The sequence below is a fragment of the Plasmodium brasilianum genome, chromosome 14 (assembly GCF_023973825.1).
Source record: "Plasmodium brasilianum strain Bolivian I chromosome 14, whole genome shotgun sequence".
NCBI lineage: Eukaryota > Apicomplexa > Aconoidasida > Haemosporida > Plasmodiidae > Plasmodium > Plasmodium brasilianum.
In genome coordinates, this window is record NC_090127.1 from 3,177,443 (window position 1) to 3,203,872 (window position 26,430).

At 24.9% G+C, this 26,430-nt stretch overlaps 7 protein-coding genes across 7 annotated transcripts; 3 read left to right on the forward strand and 4 right to left on the reverse strand.

The window, feature by feature from the left end:
* Window positions 1-4,332: 4,332 nt before the first annotated feature.
* On the forward strand, window positions 4,333-6,613 carry MKS88_005885 (coronin; the record flags this gene model as incomplete). The annotated part of the gene is made up of 3 exons (XM_067219185.1): window positions 4,333-4,431; window positions 4,621-4,695; window positions 5,036-6,613. The coding sequence occupies 3 exons, from the start codon at window positions 4,333-4,335 to the stop codon at window positions 6,611-6,613; spliced, it is 1,752 nt and encodes a 583-aa protein (XP_067071087.1).
* An 886-nt stretch (window positions 6,614-7,499) lies between these two features.
* Window positions 7,500-9,349, reverse strand: MKS88_005886 (thymidylate kinase; the record flags this gene model as incomplete). Its single annotated transcript, XM_067219187.1, has 7 exons — window positions 7,500-7,580; window positions 7,745-7,854; window positions 8,103-8,211; window positions 8,404-8,494; window positions 8,740-8,848; window positions 9,006-9,088; window positions 9,276-9,349. The coding sequence occupies 7 exons, from the start codon at window positions 9,347-9,349 to the stop codon at window positions 7,500-7,502; spliced, it is 657 nt and encodes a 218-aa protein (XP_067071088.1).
* Window positions 9,350-10,506: 1,157 nt separating this feature from the next.
* Window positions 10,507-11,865, reverse strand: MKS88_005887 (uncharacterized protein; the record flags this gene model as incomplete). Its single annotated transcript, XM_067219188.1, has 1 exon — window positions 10,507-11,865. The coding sequence occupies one exon, from the start codon at window positions 11,863-11,865 to the stop codon at window positions 10,507-10,509; it is 1,359 nt and encodes a 452-aa protein (XP_067071089.1).
* Window positions 11,866-13,085: 1,220 nt separating this feature from the next.
* On the forward strand, window positions 13,086-15,155 carry MKS88_005888 (ATP-dependent RNA helicase DRS1; the record flags this gene model as incomplete). The annotated part of the gene is made up of 1 exon (XM_067219189.1): window positions 13,086-15,155. One exon carries the CDS (start codon window positions 13,086-13,088, stop codon window positions 15,153-15,155), a length of 2,070 nt encoding a protein of 689 aa, XP_067071090.1.
* Window positions 15,156-17,262: 2,107 nt separating this feature from the next.
* On the forward strand, window positions 17,263-19,005 carry MKS88_005889 (uncharacterized protein; the record flags this gene model as incomplete). Its single annotated transcript, XM_067219190.1, has 1 exon — window positions 17,263-19,005. One exon carries the CDS (start codon window positions 17,263-17,265, stop codon window positions 19,003-19,005), a length of 1,743 nt encoding a protein of 580 aa, XP_067071091.1.
* Window positions 19,006-20,308: 1,303 nt separating this feature from the next.
* MKS88_005890 (tryptophan--tRNA ligase) lies at window positions 20,309-22,396 on the reverse strand (the record flags this gene model as incomplete). Its single annotated transcript, XM_067219191.1, has 3 exons — window positions 20,309-20,364; window positions 20,486-22,118; window positions 22,211-22,396. The coding sequence occupies 3 exons, from the start codon at window positions 22,394-22,396 to the stop codon at window positions 20,309-20,311; spliced, it is 1,875 nt and encodes a 624-aa protein (XP_067071092.1).
* Window positions 22,397-23,713: 1,317 nt separating this feature from the next.
* Window positions 23,714-25,822, reverse strand: MKS88_005891 (uncharacterized protein; the record flags this gene model as incomplete). Its single annotated transcript, XM_067219192.1, has 1 exon — window positions 23,714-25,822. The coding sequence occupies one exon, from the start codon at window positions 25,820-25,822 to the stop codon at window positions 23,714-23,716; it is 2,109 nt and encodes a 702-aa protein (XP_067071093.1).
* Window positions 25,823-26,430: the final 608 nt, after the last annotated feature.

Sequence of the window (26,430 nt, forward strand, 5' to 3'; positions counted from 1 at the left end):
AAATAATTACACAAAAGAGGGTAATAAAATGGAACCTATTAATATTTTCTTTTATATTTTTTATATAGGACTTTTTTTTTATTTTATTTTGGCTTGTTCTATTTTCTTAAATTATGCATTGCGAGCACTTGGAAAACATAAAAAGGATATTCTTATTGCTATTTCATACATGACTTCCCAATTCGGAAAAGTATATAGCATTACCTTGAATTTTTTTTTTAAAATAAAATTCGTGCATACTGTTATTTATAAAACATATTTTTCAAATAAAACAAAAAAAACAATACATTTATTTTCTATATTTCATTGATATATTTTACCATAATATTGTATAAATATAATATTTTCCGCGTTTTTCTTGGTAAATATTGAAAAAAAAAGAAAAATAAAACTACTTCGTTATATATATATATATATATGTATATATCACGTAAATGTTACTTTTTAACTTCTTTTTTTTCTTATGAGCAAAAAAAAATTTACTCTTAATCATATCAAAAATATAATTACATAAATTTACATTTGTATGAACTATAATTCACCGTATTACTGGTTTGAATGTTTAAAACATTTTATTTTCATCACGCCTCGTTTTTGAAAATATGTAAAGAAGACATTCATCCGATTAATAATTAATTGATATATACAAAATATTTTGAAAGCAATTATTTTACGCATAATGAACATAAAACAGCATAATACGGGCACATATTTATGCATTTAATGTATATATGATTGTTATATTTATTGCATCTTTGTTCCCTCATAAGTGAAGTAAAAAAATTGATAAATAAAAAAAATCATGTAAAAACGTGCAGAAGTGGTAATTTTTTATATTAAGCAAAATAGCAGCCGCAACATATAGCAACTAAAACGTAAAGAGATTTTCGGAATACAACTATCCGTATGTATATATGAATACACGTATTAAAATTTAACTTTTTTGATTTCGCTAAAAAAATTGACATTTGAACAGCTATCGAACCAATTTAAATTTAAAGTATAAATAATGGAGGAGGGAAGTTATGAAAATATAGTAAACCCTCAAAATCTTAACCTGTTAATATATAAATAACATATAATATTATTATATATGTAAATTAACAGTTCATGTGAATTAGTAATTTACTTTTTTTTTTTTATTAACCAATCTTAAAATTGCGAGAAAAACGCTTTTATTTTTCGCACTACTTCAAATATTTAAATTTTCACCTTTGAAACAATATTGTTCATCATTTCAAATGAAAAATTATAAAATAAAATTTGAAGTTTTGGTAAACACGAATAAAAAACAAAGAAAATTATGCTCTCATTCATTCTTTCGTTTGTTCATTCGTTCTTTATTTTTTTCTTATTTTTTTCGTAATTTTTTCCTTTTTTTTATTTTGCTTACAAGCACCATGCTGTGATTCCAATTTTTTTTTTTAAGTACAATAAAATTTTTTTTTTTTTTAGCTTTTAAATGAAGAAAGCTGACTAAAATAGTACTATGAAAATAGCTGAGTATATTATATAATAAAAACTACTGTACTTTTGAAATATTTACTCGTTTATCATTTTCTAGAATGAGCTGAAAGTATAAGAATTAACTTATATTTTGTGTTACTTGATGGTTATATATATTATATACCATATGTACGTGAATATATGTATATATATAAGTATACATTCATATATATGTTATTACTTACTGTTAAACACCCATTTATGTATACCAATCAACATACGTAATAAATAGATGAGAAAAGGAAGAGGCGTATTTACGTTTGCACAGAATTTCAGCGCGTCCAAGAAATCAAGGAGCACCAATTTTGGAAGTTACCATTCTTCTGACGGAGAAAACGTAGATATGATTTTTTCAAAAAAGAGTGATGTTTTGAAATACCAAGGGCATAGAAAAAATAGTGAAGATAGTTTTTATGCCTATTCGAAAAGATTTGTTAACATTCTGAGTAATACGCTATTTGCATAAAATTGAAATTTTCTTCCCATCCCGTCCAATGTTACATATAATTTGTTACCCCCATTTATGACGTTATATATATAAATATTTTTTGATGTTCATTTATTGAGAATAGTGAATGTATTACATGAGGGAGGACCATAAAAATATATGTATATTTATTCATGTGCATACATATATATATATATATATATGAATTTAGAAGTGTATAAGCAGTACATTGGTGTTTATGTATAGACATCTATATTCATAAAGGAGTTTACATCTTTTGATTTTCATCTATATATGCTTTACACATATATGATAATACATATTTTTCGTTATGTTTATAAGATTCGCTATTTCATGGAATATTACATTTTAAAGTTGTATAATTGCATAAATTTGTAAAGTTTCCTTATATGCTTATATGTTTATTTGCAAAAAGATAATTTTAACGTAATTTTTATAGAAATACGCTATTTTTTTTTTTTTAATTTTTTAGATAACATATTTTGCATATTATCAATCATATGTTCTTGGGGAACTATAGTATGATATCAAAAATAAAATAAAATAAAATAAAATGAGAGAACGAAGCATTATATTACAAGCAATGTATATATAGTACTCGAATATCTGTGATTAGCATGTTTCGCGCATATATACATATATTTATACGTACTTATATACATATATACATACTTATATACATATATACATACTTATATACATATATACATACTTATATACATATATACATACTTATATACATATATACATACTTATATACATATGTACATACTTATATATATATATATATATACATACATAAAGTGATTTCCTTTTTTCTTGTTTTTATAAAAGGATTCACTCGTTCAAGTAATTTCAGGAAAGGATGTTTACGTTTCTTTGGTCTGTTATTTGATAATTCTTTTAGTGGCTGTAATAACTGTAACCTTATACATTTTATATGTTGATAGAAATTACCGACCTTGTGACTTTTTTTGAAAAAAACTATTTTTAAGTTGTATTTTAAGAAGTCTTTTTTTTTTAAACAGAAAAATTAGAATAATTTATAACTGCATATATAACATCATAAGGGTACTTATTTTGTTCCCTTTTGTTTTATTCTATTTTAATTTTTTTGTGTTTTTTCTTTTTATAATTTTACCATATGTAAAAAAAACTTTATAACAGAGAAAAAGTATAATTAATAAAACATATAGCAGGTTTATAATTTTTTCCTTTTGTTTAAAAAAGATAAGAGGAAATGAATGAATACTAAATTGGGGAAGGAAATTTTGCAATTTTAGTAAATTTCAGTTAATTTTATCCATTATGAATCAATTCGAGTTAATATCAATTAGTTTCAATTAATTTTAGGTTTATTTTTAGCATTTTAAAAAAAAAGAAAAAAAAGGTATCTGTAACAATAAATGCAGGAAAGAAAGTAGTTTTTTTTTTTTTTTTTTTTACTATTAACTTTTCTTTACCTAATTTAATTGTATTGTGTTTTGGGAGTAAAAAAAAAAAAAAAAAAAAAAAAAAAAACGCTTTCATAATTGCTAAATTAAAAGGAATAAAAGTTTATGTCTTCCTTTTTTGTGATGTTCTTAAGCCTGCATGGATATATCTTTAATTACAAATGTCAAAAGTTTATACATATATATAAATATATACATATATACATGTGGATAGACAGAAAATCTGTGTGTAAGCCTAGGCTTAATTTAAGTCCTCGCTTGTCAACAGAATAAGAAGAAAGGGAAAAAAGAAAAATAAATTTCATTTTGCACATTTCGTAAGTTGTGCATAGATTAGTTTTTAATTATAACTGCAAGAATGAAGAAAATTAAAGAACATAAGCATTAATCCAAAATTGTTTAAGGGGCTTTATATCGAACTGTAAGTATAAATGTAAATAAACCTGGGGGTATTTTTTTTTTCCTTATTTCGTTGTAAATCTTAATAGATCTGTTCTGCACAAAAGAAATAATTGTATAACACGGTAATGAAGCACAAATATATATATAGGTCATTTTTTTTTTTTTTATTTTGACAAAATAGTAACTCCATTATTTTAACTTAAAAATTTCACTTTAGAAATCTGAAAAGAATATAACATAAAATAGCTAATTTTGGACATTTTATTTTTTTTTTTTTAAGAAAAAATTTATTTATGGTATGGTTAAGGATAAAAAAATAGAAAATTTTTTTTTTTTTTTTTTTTGTTTTTTTACTTACAACGTATAGCTTTTTGATGGACAGAAAAAAATGAATAGCATTCCATATATCAAAAATTTATATAGTAAGAAAATAAAAATTAGAATATAAAACGAACTTGCATCCTTTCTTTTTAGATAAAATAAAATATATACTACGTTCAAATGTTGACTAAGAAATTGTTTCAAAGACCCCCCTTACCACGACACAGTTGTGGCAAGAATGGCAGCGAGAGTTGCGACAATCTTGGCATATTAAAGAATGTTAATTTGATTTAATATATGGTTATGTATATTTATACATATATGTATATGTGTGTACGTATGTAAATATCCCCCTACACACATACAAATACGCAAGTACATTTGCGTATATACTGGTACCTAGGTAAGTGTGATGCTTTTTAAAAACAATTTAAAACCATTTTCTTTTTAGCGGACCCTTCGAATAAGCTGTTCAACGATTTGAGAATATGCACAAAGGCTATGGAATCATGCGGTATGACATGCAGCTCCCTATATGTAGCGGTAACACCTATATTAAAAATAAAGGAACAGAACATTAAATTTGTACTTTTTACATAAAAATTTATTTATTCATTTATTTGTTTACTTATTTATTTATATATATATATATATATATTTTTTTTTTTTTTCTGTGGTTTAATACACATTTGTAAAAGTTCTTGCTGATGCGTATATTTGTCTGTCTACATATAATATTGTTCATATGTTTGAAAAAGTTTAAAGATACAGTTCTTTTGTTTTTCCGAAATATAAAAGGAAGAAAGTTCATTCACATTATTAGGTTAAACTACATGATTAGATATATAAAATTAAATAAAATTTTTCCCCTATTTTTTTGAAGACGCCTTGGCAAGTAGAAGGAGGAGGTGTCATTGGTGTTATGAGATTGGAAGACCAAATAAGAAACCCGCCAGTAGTAAAGTTAAAAGGGCATACATCGAATATACTAGATTTAGCATTTAATCCTTGTTATAGCGAAGTTATTGCATCGAGTTCAGAAGATATGACAATTCGAATTTGGGAGGTAGCACAAAATGATGATAAAACAAGAGAGATAAAAGATCCCCTTTGTATTTTAAAAGGACATAAAAAAAAGGTAAATATTATTGATTGGAATCCTATAAATTATTATATATTATCTTCAACTTCTTTTGATTGTGTAATAAATATATGGGATATAGAAAATGAGAAAAAAGCTTTTCAAATTAATATGCCAAAAAAGCTAACATCTTTAAAATGGAATATTCGAGGCACTTTACTTGTTGGTACATGTCTGAATAAATATCTGCATATAATAGATCCCAGAAAAAAAGAAATATGTTCAAGTTTTTATGTACATAATGGCGGGAAAAGCGCGAGGAGTATATGGATTGATGGTATTAGAGGAAATGATGATTATGTATTAAGTACAGGTTTTTCAAAAAATAATATGAGAGAAATAAAATTATGGGATCTTAAAAATACATCTTCTCCTCTTGTTAACATGTCAATAGACAATGCTTCTGCTCCTTTACTTCCTCATTATGATGAAAGTATAGGAATCTTTTATTTAATTGGTAAGGGGGATGGAAATTGTAGGTACTATCAACAATCTGAAGGCATTATTAGAAAACTGGGTGAATACAAATCTTGTTTACCTTTTAAGTCTTTTGGATTTTTACCAAAGCAAGTTTGTGATATATATAAATGTGAAATTGGAAGAGTATATAAAAATGAAAACAATACTAGTATTAGACCTATATCTTTTTTTGTCCCTAGGAAAAACTCTACTATATTTCAAGAGGATTTATATCCTCCTATAATTATGCATAACCCAAAAAATAGCTCTAAGCATTGGATTGATGGAATTGATTTAAATATTAATAGAATATCTATAAAAGATTTAACAGAAAGTGACCTAAGAATTACTAAAAAATTTAAAAGGGTCCCTTACTCTTGTAACAGCATTATTATAGAAGATAATTTCCCCTCTAAGAGAGGCTCTATCATTAGGAAGTTTACCAGAAAATTTACCTTCTTTAAAAAAAGTAGTAGGAAAATAAACGAATGTAACAACAATGAGGATGATAATAGTATTAATAATTATAATTATACTAGTAGCAATAAAAACAAAAATTCGTTCGACAGCTCGAAAGATTCACTGAATTTCAAACTTAAAAGTTTTAAAGTGAAAGGGATACTAAATGATGACGGTGAAAAACAGTTTTACAATGATGATGGGGATAACGAAAGAGAGAAAAGCAATGTGATGGAAGATGAACAAATTAGTGAATACACTCAGACGGGGAAAAACAACTTAGATGAGAAAGGTGAAGATTCCATTTATAGTGGAAAGGTGGAAAAAAATAGAAATACTATAAGCAAATGCTGCGATGCCATTAGGAACATTAAGCTTTGTCTAAAGAGGGAGAAAATATAGTAACGAGGAATGTATATGAGGTAGGAAAAAAAGAAAAACGCGGAAAAATTCCAAAAAATTGAAGAGAAAAATTTTAAATAGTTATGACTTACACTTTTACGCAGTCTGAATGCGGGGGTTAAGAGACTTTTTTTCCATACACTTTTGTTTATACATGTTTTTTTTTTTTTTTTTTTTGTTTCTACTTCTCCCCATTTTGTGATTTTGTTAATGTGCATATTTAATTATAGGTTTAATTGCTATGTACATGTACATATATGTTTTAAAAGAATTTTTTTTTTTTTTTTTTTTGCATGTGTGCATTAAGACACAATAAACAAATATAACTTTATGTAATTGTCAATAGGATACACACTATGTTGTGCTATTTTGCGCATTTTTGCTCACCTTTTATATTTTTCCAATCTTTCCACATCATTTCGCTAGAACGAAAGTACACGAATTAAGAATATGCTTGAATAAATTTTTGCAGTTGGATATTTCAGTTTTTTTAAGATTTAAATTGTGCAAACATTCACATGCGTGCTAAGGGGTGAAGCAGATACATGTGTATATATATATATATATATTTACATAAAAAATAAATAAAACAAGTTGGGAATCTTTCCTTTTTTTAAGTAATAAAATAAAAAAGGTCGATGAATTGAAGATGGATAAGTACACAAAAAGACGAAGAACAGAAGATGACGACGTAGGTATTAACGCTTAAGTGCAGACAAAGGTTTCAAAAAAAAATTCGGAAAAACAAAGAAGCAGTAAAGTCTCCGTTAACTTAATATAGATCTATTGTCGAGACTAATGAATATCCATACTTGCACGTATTATGTATAATAATATATATGTATATGTATATGTACATATGAACGTACTTAATAATTTTTCGACTTTACGACCACAAAAACTTGAAATATTCTTCTTCGAAAGACTTTAGTTTAGCAATCTCTTGGACTATGTCATTGTGTATATCCTGAAAGGTGCAAAAATTGAAGGTATTTAAGATGTAGGCCTTTTTTAAATTATATGGACGAACAAATGAAAAAGCAATTTAAAACGCTAAGAGGAAGAACAAACTCCAATGACAGTTATTATGTAATATATATTTTATTATATAAAAGTGTACGATTTTGTTACATCAATTTTTTTGGTAGCATCTATGTTTATCCAGTAATCTTCGTTAGAAAAATGTTTGTAATTTTCGTATATTCTTTTTTGAACTTCAACCTTTTCATATATTTCTTCGCCTTAAAATAGAGTTTCCATAAAAAGAAATTTTAATAAGAATGGTATCTACACATTCATAAAAATCTAAGCATTCTTAATAGCATAATGTTCGAAAGTACTTCCAAGGTGTACCATTTGCTCTGCAATACTCCTGTGTAAAATGTGTTAACAAGTACATAAACAACTCACACATATGTTACACGTAAGAATACCCGCGCATAAATATATATTCACCTAGGTGTTTTATATGTGCATATAAATGAGGTACCATATTTTGATCTATTTTGGGCAAAAGTGGGTGATACATCCAGGTAAAAAACGACATCTGGTTTTATGAGACCTTGATCAGGGTTCATGCACCAACTTTTTGTTAAATTCTTGAAAAAATGGGAAATTGTGCATGTACAAATTAGAAAGGGCAAAAATGAAATAAAATTAAAGACAAATAACAACATTTCATTTTACACGTACGTGAATAAATAAATATATATGCGTGTATGAATATATGTATGCGTGTATGAATATATGTATGCGTGTATGTTTCGGGTTTTGGGGGGGGGAATCCAAACCAGAGCACCACAGGAGTAAGCCACGCCAGAATAGGCATATCTGTCACACACAACCCAGACACCTTTTATCAGTAAATTTTTAATTTCATTCCTAAATCGATTGTTATGCAAAAAAAAAAAAAAAAGGAAAATACATACGCACACATATGCATATGTATATATATGAATTGTTGAGCTGATTTTTTTGGTTAACAATTAACATATACATAATGACCTATATATATATATATATATATGTATATGTATGTATATATGGGTATATTATCGATATGTGTAGGGGCATAGCACTTTGACATTGCTGAAAAGTATAAATGGAAAGTAGAAAAATGTTATAACATTCGTTCCCATCTGTTCGCTGAGAACAGTAAGTGAATAGTTTCATTCGGAAAGTTATTCTCCATCTTCAAATAATTAGCAATTATTTGTCCAGTTACAGTTTCCCTATCTTAAAAAAGTAATAATTCGTTCTATTTTTATTTATCCTATATGTTTTATTATTATTATTTTTTTTTACGCATTTATCTGAACTTTTCTACATTTTTCAATATTTTTATCTTTCCATTTTTTTTTGTTTTTTTTCTTATTCCTTTTAAATGTCGTACTTGGGAAATACAAATGCTTAACATCCACATTTTTGCCTTTCAAGTGTTCAACTAATAGCTTTGATTGCGTAGATTTCCCTGATCTAATATAAATAAATAAATATATATAAATATATTTGTATGATGTGTTTTTAATAATTTTTACTAAACATTTTCGGTTTGACGTTCAAAATTTAGTCACTATAATATATGTGTAAAAAAAATACATATATGAATTCCATTTCTTTAATTTTTAACAATAATTACAAAGTAAAAATTTCATTTTTCAACCTATCGAGTCCTTCAAAGACTATAAACTTTCCTTTCTTTTTGTCACTATTACTAAAAGTGTTTATAGTGTTCATTTTGTGGTGAGGGTCTACAATTTAAACTAAGAGCCGCATTTAATGAAATGTTGACTTACACCCTAATATACTTTCAGGTTTACTTAAACGTCTACGCATACATATAAATACAAATAAATAAATAAATATATATATATATATATGTGTAGGGTGATGTAGTTTAGTTATTTGTGGACTTATTTTCTCCTTTCTAAATCTGTTCTTTGAAAATAAGTAGAAATTACAATATGAACTTTCAAGTGCTTTCTAAATATTAAATTTATGACTATAGTAAGGATAGAAATATAAACTAAGAAATATTATTAAATTTCAAAAAAAAAAAAGAAAAAAAAAAGAGAGATTAAAATAAAGTAATAATGCTTTATTTGGAATGTAGAAATACAATATTAAAAAAAAAAAAAGAAAGAAAAAAATACTGAAGGGGAAATGTCACTATACCATTATGCATATAAAAAAAAAAAAATTATAAAATAAAAAATAAGCAATTTGCACATTTTTTTTCTTGAAACAGTGTACAGAGAAAAACAAAATTTAACAAAATAAAATAAGATATTATTCCAGAATATCATATCTTTACAACGTGTAAAAGGTTAAAAAAATAAAAAAAGAACTTTTATTTTGACTATAAAAGTTTACATTTGAAAAAATAGAACTCCTGCTGTTGAAGAACACATTTTTTTGAAAAACTGGTAAGCCACACAATGTTTATGCATTATATATATACCTATTTGTATACGTATATGTGTACGTATATGTACTATATTAAGTAGTTATAAACAAGATGAAGAGACGAAAATCGGGATTTTTCACCATTCTTTTTTATTTTCATATTGTAGTTAATTTTTAATGCGAACTGTGCTATTATGACACCAATTTGATGATTAATATGGTAGGGAATTATAAAAAAAAAAAAAAAGGAAAAAACATACAAAATAAACATAGTTATAAACAAATGAATAAGCAGATATATAGACAAACGAATAAGCAAATAAATAATCAAATAAAAAAGAAAATGAATAAATAAATAGAATAACAGGAGGAAATGGTGATAAAGGAATATAATGACGGATAAAAAATAATTAAATAAAAAAAATAAAAAAAAAATGGTAGAATTATTCCTTTTTCATAGAGATTGTAGGAATTATAGTGTACATGATTTAAACTTGTATGTCTACAATTTTATGAGAAAATGATGAACTTTTTTGAAAATTCGAACGATAAATCCATGAACAAAAAGAATAAAATGTGCTTAAAGCAATATACAAAATGAGATAAGGAACAAAATAATATTTTATAAATATTAGAGGCCAGTGTGGTTTCACATAAAAATTATAAGAGCTGTAAGGATTTTCGAACATTAACTGTTCTGGAATTTTATTACTACTATTAGCGTTATTTTTATTATTGTTATATCTTTTACATAAACTATGATATGTTGTTTGTAATTCTTGCGTTAAATTTTCAAGTATATTTATACTACATATAACAAGAATTCTTTTTTTACATTTATTTTCAAAAAAGTTTGCTTCATTATTTAAAAGGAAGCACCAAATGTTATTTGCAGCATATTTGTATTTTTCTTCCACGAGTACTTCATATGTAGGTTTCGAAAGGAGTAGTAGTCGTTCATTCAAAATTTTTATGGCGTTCAATTTTTTCAGACACTCGAAATTTTCATATGTGTTTATATGAGTATTCTCCTCCGATCGATTGCTACCTTGTTTAACATCTTCTTCTTTCGTATTGCTGTTTTCATTGTGCTTATTATTAGCCAAATTCTTAGTATGGTCTTCTCTTTTACCTTTTAAGTTATGCTTATATTGCATGGGAAAAACCCCCTTCATTTCATCATATACATTTTTCTCTTTATCCACACTGGAAAAATACACCTTAAACAATTTTGTAAACTTATCATATGAGTAATTTCGTAGAGATATAGACTCTATACAGTAGGTAAAGAATTTTCTATACGCTTTTGTATCATACAGAAGCATCGAATCTAGCCTATTTTTTATAGTATTGATGTTTCTGTCAAATAAAAAAAATGTTAATTGCTTTTGTACGCATTCTTCAACTACAGGTATGAACTCGTTTTGTAAAAACCCGTTATGTATTCTTGGCAAATAGGTTAATCTCGAATAGTTATTATTATAATAACACTTTTGTTTTTCCTTTTTTGAAAGAATAATATTAAATATTCTTTTTAATCTTTGTTCACATAATTCAAATAATACATAATCAGTTTTTATATTTTTAAGTAATTCAGAACAATCCTTACCGCTACAACTTCTTTCATTTATCTGACCATGCAAAATGCCATAAATAATGAAATTATAATTATTAACATTGAATACTTTAATATACTTTGATGACAAAGTATCAAGAGAAATGTCATCATTACAACCTAGAAAATGTTTGTATTTATTAGAATAATTTATTTTATTTTTAAGGACAGTAGTAAAGAATTTCTTGTCACATGAGTGTGAAGCTATATTTTTTTTAATAACCCCCATCATTTTTTTTTTTCCTGCGGTTTCGAATAAGCACATATATATCTATATATGTACGTATGTATATGTTATTGTGTTTATTTGTTAATATGTTTCTTCTCTTCATTGAACTGCCCTGCATTTTTTTTTAAATATCAACACATATAGCTACTCAAAAAAAAAAAATATATTACTGAATATAAAAAGCATTATCAGAACAACGTATAAAAAATAATACGCATAATATTATACAAAATATAATATGTATCAGATTTACTAATATATTATAGATGCATAAAATTTTTGGCCACTTAATCTTCTATTCTTTTTTTAACTTAATTGAAGAAATTGTTCTATTGAGTGCAAAGTATATATAGAAAAACAAATTCGTATAATATGGAGCAGAACTAACGATTATAACAGAATAGAAAAAACATAAAAACGTCCCATTTTTGAATTAATTAGTTTAAAAAGGTTCATAAAAATAGGGAAAAAAGATTTATATTTATAAGGTGATGATAATCGTACTTTGGAACAACAAATATTCTTTATTTCGTACCAGTGTACGAAAAATACTACATTGAACAAAAAAAAAAAAAAAAAAAAAAAAACCTTCAAATTCAACAATCAACACAATACAAAAATAAAAGTTAATAGTACAGCTGCGCTATATATAAATATGTACGTATGCATAAATAAATAAATAAATATAAATATGTATGTATGGTACATAATTATCCATTATTTTGTTATTTTTTTCATTTTTGAGGACAAGTGTATATTAACTGGAACCCCTATCCCCCAAAGCGTAATACACGAAACCAAAAAATAAAAGAATAATCATAAAACGAATACGAACTGAAGTTATTATTTAATGAAACAAATATAAATTAATTAAGATCAGAGATAGATGAAAAAGAAGGTTAAAGGAGAAACGATTATACAAATACAAAATATATAAAAAGAAAAACAACTAAAGTGAATATCCTAAATTAAGGTGCTAATATTTTTAATATATCTTTTCTGTATTTCCGAATAATTAAAGAAAAAGGTTAGAAAAAAATAGGAAAATGAGAAAGAATAATATACATGTACATATATATATTTTTGCATAGATACATATATATGTATGTATATATTACTTGCTAGATACATGTAACGCAAGATCGACACGGTTAAAAATAGAGGATATTAGCTAGTGTAATCGAAAAACGTAGAGGAAATAAAGCAAAAAAAAATTTAAAAGAATGAAAAAAGGAAAAGCGCAGGGAAATGAAGAGGCAGATGGGGAAAATATAATAAAATGCGAAGAAGGAATTTCAAAAAATGGCCAAGTTGACAACAACGGTGAGAGTAACAAGAACAAAAAAGGGGATATCAAGAGAAAGGACAAGAATAAAATTGAGGACATCGACGAAGGAGGTACAAACGCACAAAGCAGCGGCTTAATTGACAAGGACACACTGTGGAGCGATTTATACATTTCAAGACCGTTCTTAAAAGCATTATATGAGCTAAAATTTAATAACCCTACTTTTATTCAAAAAGATGTTATACCATTAGCATTAGAAGGAAAAAGCATTCTAGCTAATTCAGAAACTGGTTCAGGAAAAACACTTGCTTTTGTTTTACCAATATTAGAAAGACTATTACATAGTCCGAGTGTAAAAATGAGAAAAGGAAGTAAAAAAAATATTAGTATAACTAAAGGGTTAATTCTATTACCAACGAGAGAACTAGCATTACAGTGTTATGATGTTATTAAAAGTTTAACAAAATATGTTTTAATAACCCATTCCCTTTTTTGTGGAGGAATAGATACTAAACAACAGGAATATGAATATAAAAAGAAGAAGGATATTTTTGTTTGTACCCCAGGTAGAATTTTAGATTTATTATTAAATTCTTCTAATGATTTTATTAACTTTTTAGAAATTGTAGTTTTTGATGAAGCAGACAAATTACTAGAGCTAGGTTTTAAGGAAGAATGCTTAAAGATATTAGATGTTTGTAAGTTTAAGAAACAAATTTTATTCTTTTCAGCAACTTTAACAAAGGATATTAAGGAGCTAGCTAATTTTTCTTCAAAAAACCCGATATATATTCAAAGTGAAAATAGGAGAATAAGTGCAAGTTGTGGTAGTAAGGAAGAAATAGAGGGAAGCATTAGTACTCCTGTTATCAAACGTAATTCTAAGAGTGCCTTTAAAACTTTTAAAATTTCAGAAAAGTTAAAGCAAGAGTTTGTAGATATTCGTGAGGAAAGATATAGGAAAGCCGTGTTATTACATTTGTGTAGTAATGTTTATAAAAAAAATGCAATAATTTTTTTTAAGACCAAATGGGAAACTCATGTAATGTTTTTAACACTTACGCTTCTTAAATTTAAATGTGCCGAATTGCATGGGGCACTGAATCAAAAAAAAAGAATTGAGTCAATTTTAAAGTTTAAAAAAGAGGAAGTAGATTTTTTATTATGCACCGATCTAGCTTCAAGAGGGTTAGACATTGAACATATTCGTTATGTTATTAATTATAACTTGCCAACGAATGTTGTTAAGTATATACATAGAATTGGAAGAACTGCAAGATTAGGCAAGGATGGAACTGCCAGTACATTATACTTACATAATGAAAGAATGGATATTAAAAAGATATTAAAAGGACTAAGGAAAAGCGAAAATTCAAAAATATTTAAGAGGAGTATTTCCAATGATAACATTTTACGTTGGGGCAAATTACTTGAAAAGAATAAGGAAAAATTAAATGAAATATTAGAACAAGAAAAAGCAGATAAAGAATTAGAAAAATCTACAAAAGCAATTGAAAAAATAAAAAATTTTATAGAATTTCAGGACGAGATATTGAATAGACCTGCAAAAAAATGGTTTTTAACTAATAAAGAAAGGTTTAATTTAAAAAAATTAAACGCAAAAAGTGATTCATTATCATTATGTAATTATTCCAATAATAACAAAGAAAAGAATTTACTGAATAATAGTGACAACAATGCTGCTACAAGTGTACGTTCAAATAATGTGCGAGAAAAAGGAAAAAGAAGAAATAATAGTAAAAATAATAGAAGTAATAAAAGTAGTGAAGAACAGGAGGAAAAGAGGAAACTAAATAGTTATCGTTCTATTATAAGAGACCTAAAGTTGAACATTCTTACGAATAATAAAAGTAAGTTAACTAGGGGCAATTCAGATTATGCAAAAATAGTTAAAAGAGGAAGGGGCAAAAGTAGTAGTAGTGCTAGTAGTAAAGATAATAAAAATTTTAATGTACCCCCAAGAAAGAAAAAAAAAAAAAATTAAGGATAGTGGTTATGCTATAAAACTTGAGTTACATTTAGGAAAGAAACATATTTTTAGGAAGAGAAAGGGAGATATATATATATATATATATATATTAGGAAACCCCTTAATTTTTTGTTTATTTGTTTGTGCATATGTTTTCGTTACTACAGGGGGAAGTTTGCGTAAGATTTTTTATTTTTTCGTATAATATCACATTGCATTTTGACTTAATTTGTGAAAGGTCTATATATTGGTTCTACTCATGTGAATATATGATTATGTGCATATACATATGTACATATATTTACATACGTAAGTATATATGCTTAGAGTTATAATTTATTACACATTTGTTATGTTCATATTTATGAAAAATGTTATTAACGCTTTATTATTTGTGCCCTAAATGTATAAATATATAATCTTAAATTACTTTTATGTATTTTTTTGTAAAAATTTAAGTATTTATTGTTATAGTAAAGTAAGCTTATTGTATCTTTCACGTAGGTGTTAATTCGAGCTAAAATTTATAGCAGCTTATATCAAAAAAAAAAAAAAAAACACAAAAAAAAAATAAAAAAGGAAAAAGGAAAATAATTTGATAATATGTATAGTACTACTTTATTCTTTATTTATACATTTTACCCTGGATGACGTTCAAATTCATTTATTAAAATTTATTTTATTATATTTTTGGTGAATCAAATACTGTAAGGGCATCTCTAGATGTTCAATGTTTTTTGAACTGTTGTAATATATCCCGTAAGGTGGAAAAAAAGGCATAATACATTTATTTATATTCATATGTATATATACATAATATTACTATAAATCTTAAAACCAGATATTGCTTTTTTCCTATAACCTAAAAGTTGGCTCGTATCTCTTTTATATTTTAAATGTTTTTTAGAACTAATAATTTACTGTTCCATATATAATAATCTGCCTTTATGGCTTTTGGTTTTAATTTTTTTTTTTTTTTTTTCGAAGTTCTCAAAGGAAAAGAATTTATTCTTCGAAAATTAAAAGAAAAAAAAGGACCTTTTAGTTTCTTAAGTAAGTATATATTTTATAGTAACATACTTATTTTTATCTTTCTACTTTAAAAAAAAACTAAGTTTCAACTAATATATATATATATATATGTGCATACAGTAGTAAATATGTACAATTAACAGGTTATTAGTCATATTGATGTTTTGATATGAAAAGCTGAAGTTTTCCTTTTTTCAAAACATATAAATTACATAAAAAATTATTCGATCGTTAGCTGTTTTATATGACATACCTTGTACTAAGTTATATATGAAATTTCGTTTCTGCAACTGAGATTTTTAATTAAATACCATTTAGGTTTATGGAATAACATCGAATTATCTCTTATAACATAGGTTATAATAAAAGGAGATATAGCACCTTATGAAAGAAAGGAAAGAGCCAATAAAAAAAAAAAAAAAAAAAAAAAATGATAGTTACTTAAAGCAAATAAAAATAGGGAAAATATAACATTAAAATAAAGTTTTATGTTTTTTTCATTTTTATGTAATAGCATATTATATATATATGTATAAAATTATAATGGGAATAAAAAAAGAAAAGCCTGTGAAAAATGATACCCTCGTTTATTTTACATATATATTAAAAAATAAAGATATTTTATGAAGCTTTTTGAGCTTCATTATTTTATTTTTGTTTTAATTCTTAAAAAATTATAATAATAAAGTTAAAAAAAAAAAAGTTACTCAATGTTACGGTGAAATGCTTTCTACGAATATCAACTACATAAATATAAAAAACTTTTTCAGTTATATAAAATGCAAAAGGGAAGCATAATGAAATGTTTATAAGAACAAAAAGAAGAAAAGATACATTACGTTTGAAGCTGTAAAGTATAGTATTATAAAGAAAGGCGTATAACACGAGTATAGGGTGTATATGAGGAGAACGCCAGAGGAGGGATATAAAACTAGGAAAAGGTGTTTAGAAAATATGAGTGTTTGTATATAGGTATGTACAATGTTCAAATATATATGTACACATATATACATAGCATATACCTACACTTAGTGAAAAGGTAGAATCGCATTTTTTCCTTAACCTTTTTTTACAAAAAAAGGAAAAAAAGATGAAGCGCGAAAGAAACAAGCTATTAAATGAAAGCAAAGGAAAAAGGAAAAAAAAAGATAAGATAACAGGAACAGGAATCAATGAAAAAAAAGGAGATACATTTAACCCTCAGCTTAGTGCGAGGGAGTTGAAGAAAATACAGTACTACGAAAATATGTTTAAGAAAATGGAGAAGCAAAAGGAGGAGAATGGTAATGAAAGGGAGAATAAAAACAAAAAAAAAAGTAGTCATGTGAGAAAAACGAAAAAGGAAGATACAGCAAATAATAAAAAGGAATTTGATGAAAACAAAGTGGTATATGAGCATATAATTAAGGATGCAAAAAATGAAGATGTCCATAGTAGTAAAGAGGAATATGAAAATTTAGAAATGAATGAGCAAAAATATCAGAAGCTTTCCCGAAAAAAAGTGAATGCTAATGATAATACGGATGAAGATTTTACACCTAAAAATTCTACAAAAAAAGAGTATACTATTGATGAAAATGTAAGAGTATGTAATTCGATTGATAAAAAAAATACAAACGATAATATATTGAATAATAAAGAGTTAATTATTAGAATTAAAAAGGAGAATTTAAGTAAAGAAAAATGGAAAAATTATAAAATAAATGAGGGTAGTAAAAATGGAACAAATCAAAACAAAAATGTTATAAATTGTAGCTTGTTTAATAGTGATAGCGAAAATGAAACAGATAAATTAGGAGAAGTAAATAAAAAATATCAAGATGATGAGGATAATATATTTTATAGCACCATTGAAGGGTTAAACAATTACACTGCTAAAAGTAGAAGCAACGATAGTGATTATGATAGAAATAATAATAAAATCATAGAAATAATAAAAGGAAAAAAGAAATTCAAATGTACAAATAATAATTTGTTGCAAATAAATTCTGAAAAGGGGTACGTATCAGATGGTAAAATTAATTACAACAGTTCACAAAATGAAATAAGACTTAAAACAAATGAGAAGAAATATTCAGGTAAAGAAAAAAAAAATGTATTAAAAATAAAGAGAAGTTTTTCAGTAAATTCTAATATAAATGAATACTTTCTTGATATTACCCCAATTATATTGAAATCCGGTTACGATTCTAATAGTTCCGAAAATGGGGTTGAATGTAATGACAACCTTAATTTGTATAGTTTTGAAAATAAGAAGAAAAATGTATTAAATTTGTTAACAGGTAATGTTGAAGGAAAGGAAAAATTAACTTATGCTAATAAATGTATAAAAAGTGACATAGTGAAAAATAAAATTTGTTACTACAATTATAATACGCAAAGCAAGAATAAAACAAATGAATGGAATTTCCTGAATAATGATACAAAGGAGATAATCGAAGATAATGATAATTTCGATTTGTACTTAAATCACAAAGAATATATAGATGAAAATATAAATACGAAATCAAGGAGTACCCAATATTTTAATGAAGAAGTTATAAGAATAAAAAAACCCTTTGGTGGTAAAACTTTTAACATAAAGTCAGCTAGCGATAGTAATAACATTACCTATGTTAATAAAAAATATGATATTAATTGTTGCATAAACAAATATTTAAGTAATATGAGGTATACTAATTTGAAAAAATTAAAAAAAGTAAATAAGGCGAATTTAAATCTATATGTGAAAAGTTGCACAGATTTTTTAAGCTTCGGTAAGTGTGATAGTGCAATTCTATCCCTGAAAAAATTTCAAAATGCGTTACAGCAGGAGAGGGAGGGATTGCAATGAATCAAACAAAAAAAAAAAAAAAAAAGAAGAAAAGAAGAAAAAATAAAATGAACATTTGAAAAGATACAAACGCCGAAATTTTTGTTTCCTGGTAGTTGGGGAAATATGCATGCATATATGTATATGTGCTTTTCTTGTCTCTCATTCAGTACTTATTTATTTGTGTATGTAGATATATGTGTACTTAAATGCACGCTACACAAATATTTTAGCAGAAATAACAAGACATAGTATATTATTTTCCCAGTAGGTTAACAAAAAAAAAAAAAAAAAAATGATGATATAGGTACTAGACCTTTCATGAATAGTTCAATTAGAGTATAAGCAAAAAAAAAAAGTTATAGTTACATTGAAGATAATATAACCTTTATAACTCGACATCGAGAGTTGCAATTTGCAGGGTAGAGCACATTATATTAAAATGTTAGAATAAAAGATAGAACGAACAGTGTCATTTGAAGTTAAAGTATTTATATGTATGTATATATATATATATATATTTTTTTTTTTTTTTTTTTTGTTAGAATTTTTGAATTTATTGAGCAATATATAAAGGGGCATTTTCTTTTTTTTTTTTTTTTGTTATACATCGATAGTTTTACATTTAATTAATTTTTTTTTTTTTCATTTTTGTTTTCCTTTTTTTGTTTTTCCCATGTTTTATGTTATTCTAAATTGAGAGGTGTTTTTGTATAATTTTTTCAATATTTTTTTATTTATTTATTTATCAAAATTGGCTTCATTATTTGTATTTAACTATATGTACACTATGTATATATGGTGGAGCAACATTTGAATACGTAATTATTATTATTATTGTTATTTTATTTTGTTACTATTATTAGGTACATTTTGTTACTTTCCTCTAATTCTATATATATACAAAATTTTATTCATTATTTATATTCCCTGTTCATTTTTCAGTACTTTTTTATTATTAACCAATTTATGAATTAAAAAAAAAAAATAAATAACTGTTAATTACATAAAAAATTAAAATTTTAATCTACAGTAAAAGGAAAAAATGCGTATTGCATTTAAATAATTGCGGATGTTTCATTAATATGTGGTTTATATTTAAACCAAAAATGGAAGTACTCTATATTTGAAGGGAAACTAGAGAGTGCACAAATTAATTCCTGTTTTCACGGGGAGACATACATAGAAAATATGATAACATATTCTAAATATTATATGCATTTAATATTAGATGTTTTCACTTCAAGAAAACAATCACGTCTGTATTCCCGAGTGTCCATATATATATATATGTACATATTTATATGTGTATGTATGCTTATACCTATTTGTTTCTTCTACTTATGCAAAAAATTAAATATTCAGCCTTCTTTTGAATTTCTAAAAAAAAAAAAAATTAATAAAATAACTTACGTGAAATGACAAAATGAAAAAATATGAGAATAATTCAAAGGAATGGAAAAAATCAGCAAATTAATTATCATTGGCAAACTGCTATAACGTTTCTCATTTTTATATTTTTTCTTTTTTATTTTAGCATTATTGTTTACTTTAAAAGTTTTGGATGCTCTCTTTGATAAACATTTTTTCCCCCTTTTTAAGATATAATCCACTAAATTATCATGAGAATAAAAGATATTATAAAAATGTTTTGACACCACAAAATGGTCGTAAATTAGTTGAGATAATTCGTATTTAAAATTAGAATAATTGTTGTTATAAAAGGATAAAATATTATTTATAGTTTCTTGGTTAATATTTGGATTTACATTATTATGCTTAAAAAATAATTTTTCTTCATTTATTTTGCTTGAACTGTTTTTTATTGTATAAATGTCTTTTTTTTTTTTTAAGTAACTAAGACATTTAATGTTATCATTTGAACTTTCAACATTTTCAGGTGTGCCCGGTTTAAAATTTGTTTTATGATTTTTCTCTAGACTGTGCTCTCTTTCATTTAAAAAGAGATTATCTTCGAATAGTTGAAAACGTTTGTTGGTTTTTTCTTTTTCCGTTTGTGCACAAACATTTTTAACTTTATAATAGTAGAAGAAAAGAAAAATATTAATGAGATTATTTATTTCCTTTGTATTTGGTTTTGCATAAGTTAAAATGTTGTAATTATCTGTTTTACTTTTCTTAATTTTCTTTTCTATTACATCCTTTTCATCAAATAGATAAATAATTTTATTTATATTTTCATTATCTGAGAGGTCTTTATTTTTGCTCATTTTATTCTGACCATCCAAGTTCATTACTTCTATGTGAAATTTTGGGCAGAAAATATTTGGTAGGATTACAGTATGTGGAAAATAGGTATTTACTTTTTTGGAAATTTTTTTAATTATTTCTACATTTTTTTTTTGATCTAACCCTACTATTAAATATTTAGGTTCATAAAGCAAAATATCTGCTAACATTAAATTTGGATAAGAAATCAAGGCAAATGATTTGTTCTTTCCACTACTCTTTATATGTATATGGTCATTCAGTAAATTAATTGACGTAAAAGAATTTATTAAATAATATAGAGATGTATGTGCTTGAATATCTGATTGTTTAAAAATGTAGAAATAATGTTTTTGGAAAATATTCTTCTTGGCAGTTCTTTCGTATTTACCACTGATATTTTTTTCTTCAAGACTTTTTTTACTTAATTTTGTTTTTTCATCATTAAATAATTTACCCTGAATAATGTTGTGGGCATTATTTACTACATCGAAATCATCCTTCTGTTTCTCATAATTCAAAAAGGAATAAGATTCGTATACATTAATGGAACATAATAGCTTGTTTAGATATGCTTCATCTATGAGACCACTCTTAAAATAAGTTAAAATTTTTTCTAATTTTATATTATTTATATAAATATTTATATATTCTTTTTTCTTTATATACATGTCTATTATCAAAGAAATAATAACTTTTACAGAGTCCAGAACATTTTGTTTCAAGAAAAACATATTGTTTATGTCTGTTAAACAATGTAGATCAGCAATTAATATTATTTTCTTTAACTTTACTACATTTTCCTTATTTTTGCTTACATAATTTGTATTTTTTTTTTTTGCTTCTACGTTTATAAGAGGGTGTAAACAACCAATATAATTTCCCAAGTGAATGCTCCCACTAGGCTGAGAAATTTTTGGGGGGGGGGGAAAAAAAAAAGAAAAAATACATAAATGATTACTACATATGTGCTCTTGTTATATTAATAATAAGTTACCTTGATGCCTGTTAAAAAAGTACAGCTATCCTTTAAGCGAAAATTAAATTTAATTTTTTTAATATCAACTATTTTATGTAGAAAAAGAGCAATCCTTTCATTTTTTTTTCCTACAGTGACATTTTTACAAAAATTAATTTGAATAATCAAGAGGAAGGATAAAATTAGGTTTTTCCCTTTTCTCATTATATTCATCAGGAATACTCCAAATTATGGGTGAACGAGCAAGGAAATCCATTTTTTTTTTTTCTTGAAAGCGCGTTAAAATGGGAGAAAAAAAAACAAAAAAACAAAGAACGGGAGGGAAATAAAATGTACAAATGAATGCTTACATGTTTGTTTTATATACTTTTGTATCTTTCAAAGGACATTTTTTTTATTTTTTACTTCCGTTTTTCTCTACTAATTCTTTCATAGAAAAATAATATAAAATAAATAAAATTAAAAATACGTAATTCTTTCGTACAGCAGAAATTATGCATATATTAATCAAACAAATACGGTATAAGGGCAACTTACAACTTTATTCAATATATATATACTTTTTTATATAATTAATGTGTGTAACTACATAAATGTAATTTTTTGTGATGGGTAAAAATATTTAGAGTAACTTGAAAAATTGTGATGGCGACATATGAACAAAAAATAACTATAAAAAATAAGTGAAAGCTCAAATTAAAAAAAAAAAAAAAAAAGTGCAGATTATTCACATAACAATTAGATAAGATTAATTATTATTTTTTCTCCGCATAGAATTGTATTTTTTTTTTTTTATTTTATGGTTTAATCAAGGATTTGTCAGTTTTTATTAGATAAAATTAAGATAACATAAAATATAATAAAAACAACTTTTCACTTTTCACTGTTTTTAACTGGGAGACTTATTCTATGGGCGGTTATAAAGTATGACTTTATAAATAGCTTCAAAAAATTTTTATATCACAAAATTTAAATTAATTAAAACTGTTAAGTAATATAACGATTGAAAGAAATAAAATAAAATCTCAATGTGTGTTATATATTTTGAGGGAGCATATAAACACGAAAAAATGAGGCAAATTTTATCACTGTCATCATGAATTGTATATATGCAGACTTTAAAAAAAAAAAGTGCATATATCTAAATGTAAATGTATGTAGATATGCCAACATACGATCGGAAACCTAGGTTCACAAATATATATATATATATAATTATTCATTTATGTATGAACAAACGTAATGATGATAACTCATACAACAGATTCAATATAAAAAAAACAAATATCATAAATGGCTTCCCTTTGAATGTGAAAAAGGAAAAAATTTCATTAAACTGGGTATATTCCAAAAGGGCATAAAATAACAAAAAAAAAAAAGGAAAATGAAAGGAAAAAAAAGGAAAATGAAAGGAAAGAAAAGGAGAAATAAAAGGAAAAAAAAGGTAGAAATAAAAGGAAAAAAAAAGGGAAGAAAAAAGGAGAGAAAAGGAAGGAAAAAGAGAAGAAAATGAAAAAAATCCTATATATCAAATATATCATCCATAGAATATTTCTTGGCGTTCACAAAATTTTGCCTGTTGTTATTACTCTTTTTTTTAATTTTTTCATTTATTTGATTGATCATAATTTTTCTTTGATGTAGTTCATAGTTTATATTAGTTTGTAGCACATCCTTATTTATGTTTATATTTATACTTTTTTCTTTTATATTATCTGTTTTTTCGTTTATATAAATATCTTCAGGCTTTGAAATTTTTTCCTTTCCCCTTGTTGCATTATCTGCATGGTTACACACATCGTTAATATCTTTATTATCACTAAATACATTTTTATTCGTTGTAATGGAATTTGCATCATTTGAAAAAGCGCCATTTCCTTTAGGTTTCACTTCATCGATCTTCTTATCATTCTTATTATAATTGGTATCATTTTCTTTTTTTTTAAGCATAATTCTGTTTACCATTTCTTGGTTATATATGTTATTTAAACATAGATTAATTACATCAGGATCATAGATAATTTGTGTTCCTTTGTTTCTAACCTTTTCCTCAGAATTATTTAATTCATTAAAATTACCATCTTCTTTATTTTTCACTTGTATGTTGTTATTATGAACTATGTTCGTATTTTCCAGCAACGTTTCCACTTTATTATTATTAAATACCTTTTCATTAATAGTATTATTTTCTATATTCGAAGCAATTATTTCATTTTTTATTTTTATACTATCTTGTATAGTAACATTGTTTAAGCTTTCTCCTTTGGGAGATTCGTTTGAGTTTATACTACCATTGTTCGTTATATTATTATTATTCGTTTCTCTCTTTTTTTTGAATTCATTTCTTAAAGCATATATATGAGAGTCATATATTACATGATCAATAAAGGTTAAAAATGATAAAGAGAGAATATTAACTAATTTATTATCAATGTCAACTGATGAAGAAGACATGGTCGCATTCTCCGCTATATTTTTAATGTAGCTATTCAAAATGTTAATTTCTTCACTTGCATTATTTTTGGTATAGATACTGTATGCTGATTCCAACTCGTTTAATGAACTTTTGTTGCTTAAAGGGTTTTCATAAAAATCTACTGGAATATCTGATGGATACATATTTCCATAGAATTTTTCATTTCCGTCAACTGAGCTATCCTCTTCACCACTTTCATCTAAAGATTTTTCACTCTTGCTAGAATAAAAAATATCTATGTTAATATTATCACTTTTTTTATTTGATCTACTTTTTGTATGTTCTTCATAATAATTCTCATTAATAAAATCACAATTATTTGTGTATCCCTTTTTTTTCTCTACCTGTTGATTATGTATTTTTCCATAGTTTATGTTAGTTTTATTTTTCCTTTTTTTGGAGTTTTCTTTGCTTAAAATCTTTTCAATTTTGTCACCATAACCATATTTTTTTTTACCCTTACTTGTTATATTCTCGTTATTATTAATATTTACCTCAAATTGGTGATTTTTTAAAAAGGTGGAATTATTAATTTGATCATCAAAAGAGACTTGTTCTTTTTTCGAAAATTCACTTTTTAAATTTTTCTCCCCTTCCACAACATCACCATTATTATTATTACTATAAATATTGCTGGTATTATTACAACCATTACTGGCAATATTATAACCATTACTGGCATTATTATAACTATTATTGTTACTTTTTAGTACTACTGCTGTATCACATTTTTGTTTATCTAACGTTGTTAAAGGCTTGTCATCATGCAAATACTTGCTTTCAATCGTATCTTCAAAATAAAAAATTTTAACCTCACTTTCTGGATTTTCGTTGCTAACATTTTTATCACAATTGTTCATATAACTGTTAATAAATGTATAACTGGGAAAATTTTTGCCTTCACTGCAGAGCACTTTTTTGTTGTTATGTTCTTCTGACTTTTCATATTCTGTTAACTGATGTTTCTTACTTTCATTTAACATATTAAGTGTTTTTGAATATTTTGTTTCATCCTTATTTTCATTTTTGTTTGCTTTGTCAAGTAATTTTTCTGCGTTAATTGTAAAACTTTCATCATGAACATTTGTTTGAGGTTGATTATATTTGTTATTCACCAAATTATTTTCATTTTTATCGAAACATATTTCGTTCATTCTATATAAAGTATATTACTTTTTTCTTTTTCTTATATTTTTTAAAATATATAAATAGTTATAAAAATAAAAGCAAGGAAAAATGGTAAATTATTTATAAAAAAAAAAAAAAATATAAATATAATGAAAAATGGTTAATCACATGTTTAACTTTGTATGAAGAGTGCATGTAAAATAAAATTTGATTATTTTTTTTTAGTACACACAAAAGTTATTCATTTTGAATGATTTAATTAATTTTTAAAGGAAAAAAAATATTTTTAATTAAACAGTTGAACTTCAGGAATAAAGATAAAATATTTTAAACAATTATGTTAAAGATATAAAGATGCATGTAATTATGTATTATATATAAAATTACATATTTATTTATTCGTTTGTAAGTTGTATATAGCATTTTTAAGTGTTATAATTGTTATATATTATGTGTATGTCATGATAAGAAAATGTTTAATGGAAACATTTTTTATACTTTCATAAAAAGGATAACTAAAATGTACTGCGTGAATAAGATTGTGTACTATTAGAAACTTATTTTAAAAATTCAGGAATAAATAAAAACATAAGAAAGACCAATATAATTTACTATTGTTTAACTTCAATCCTTT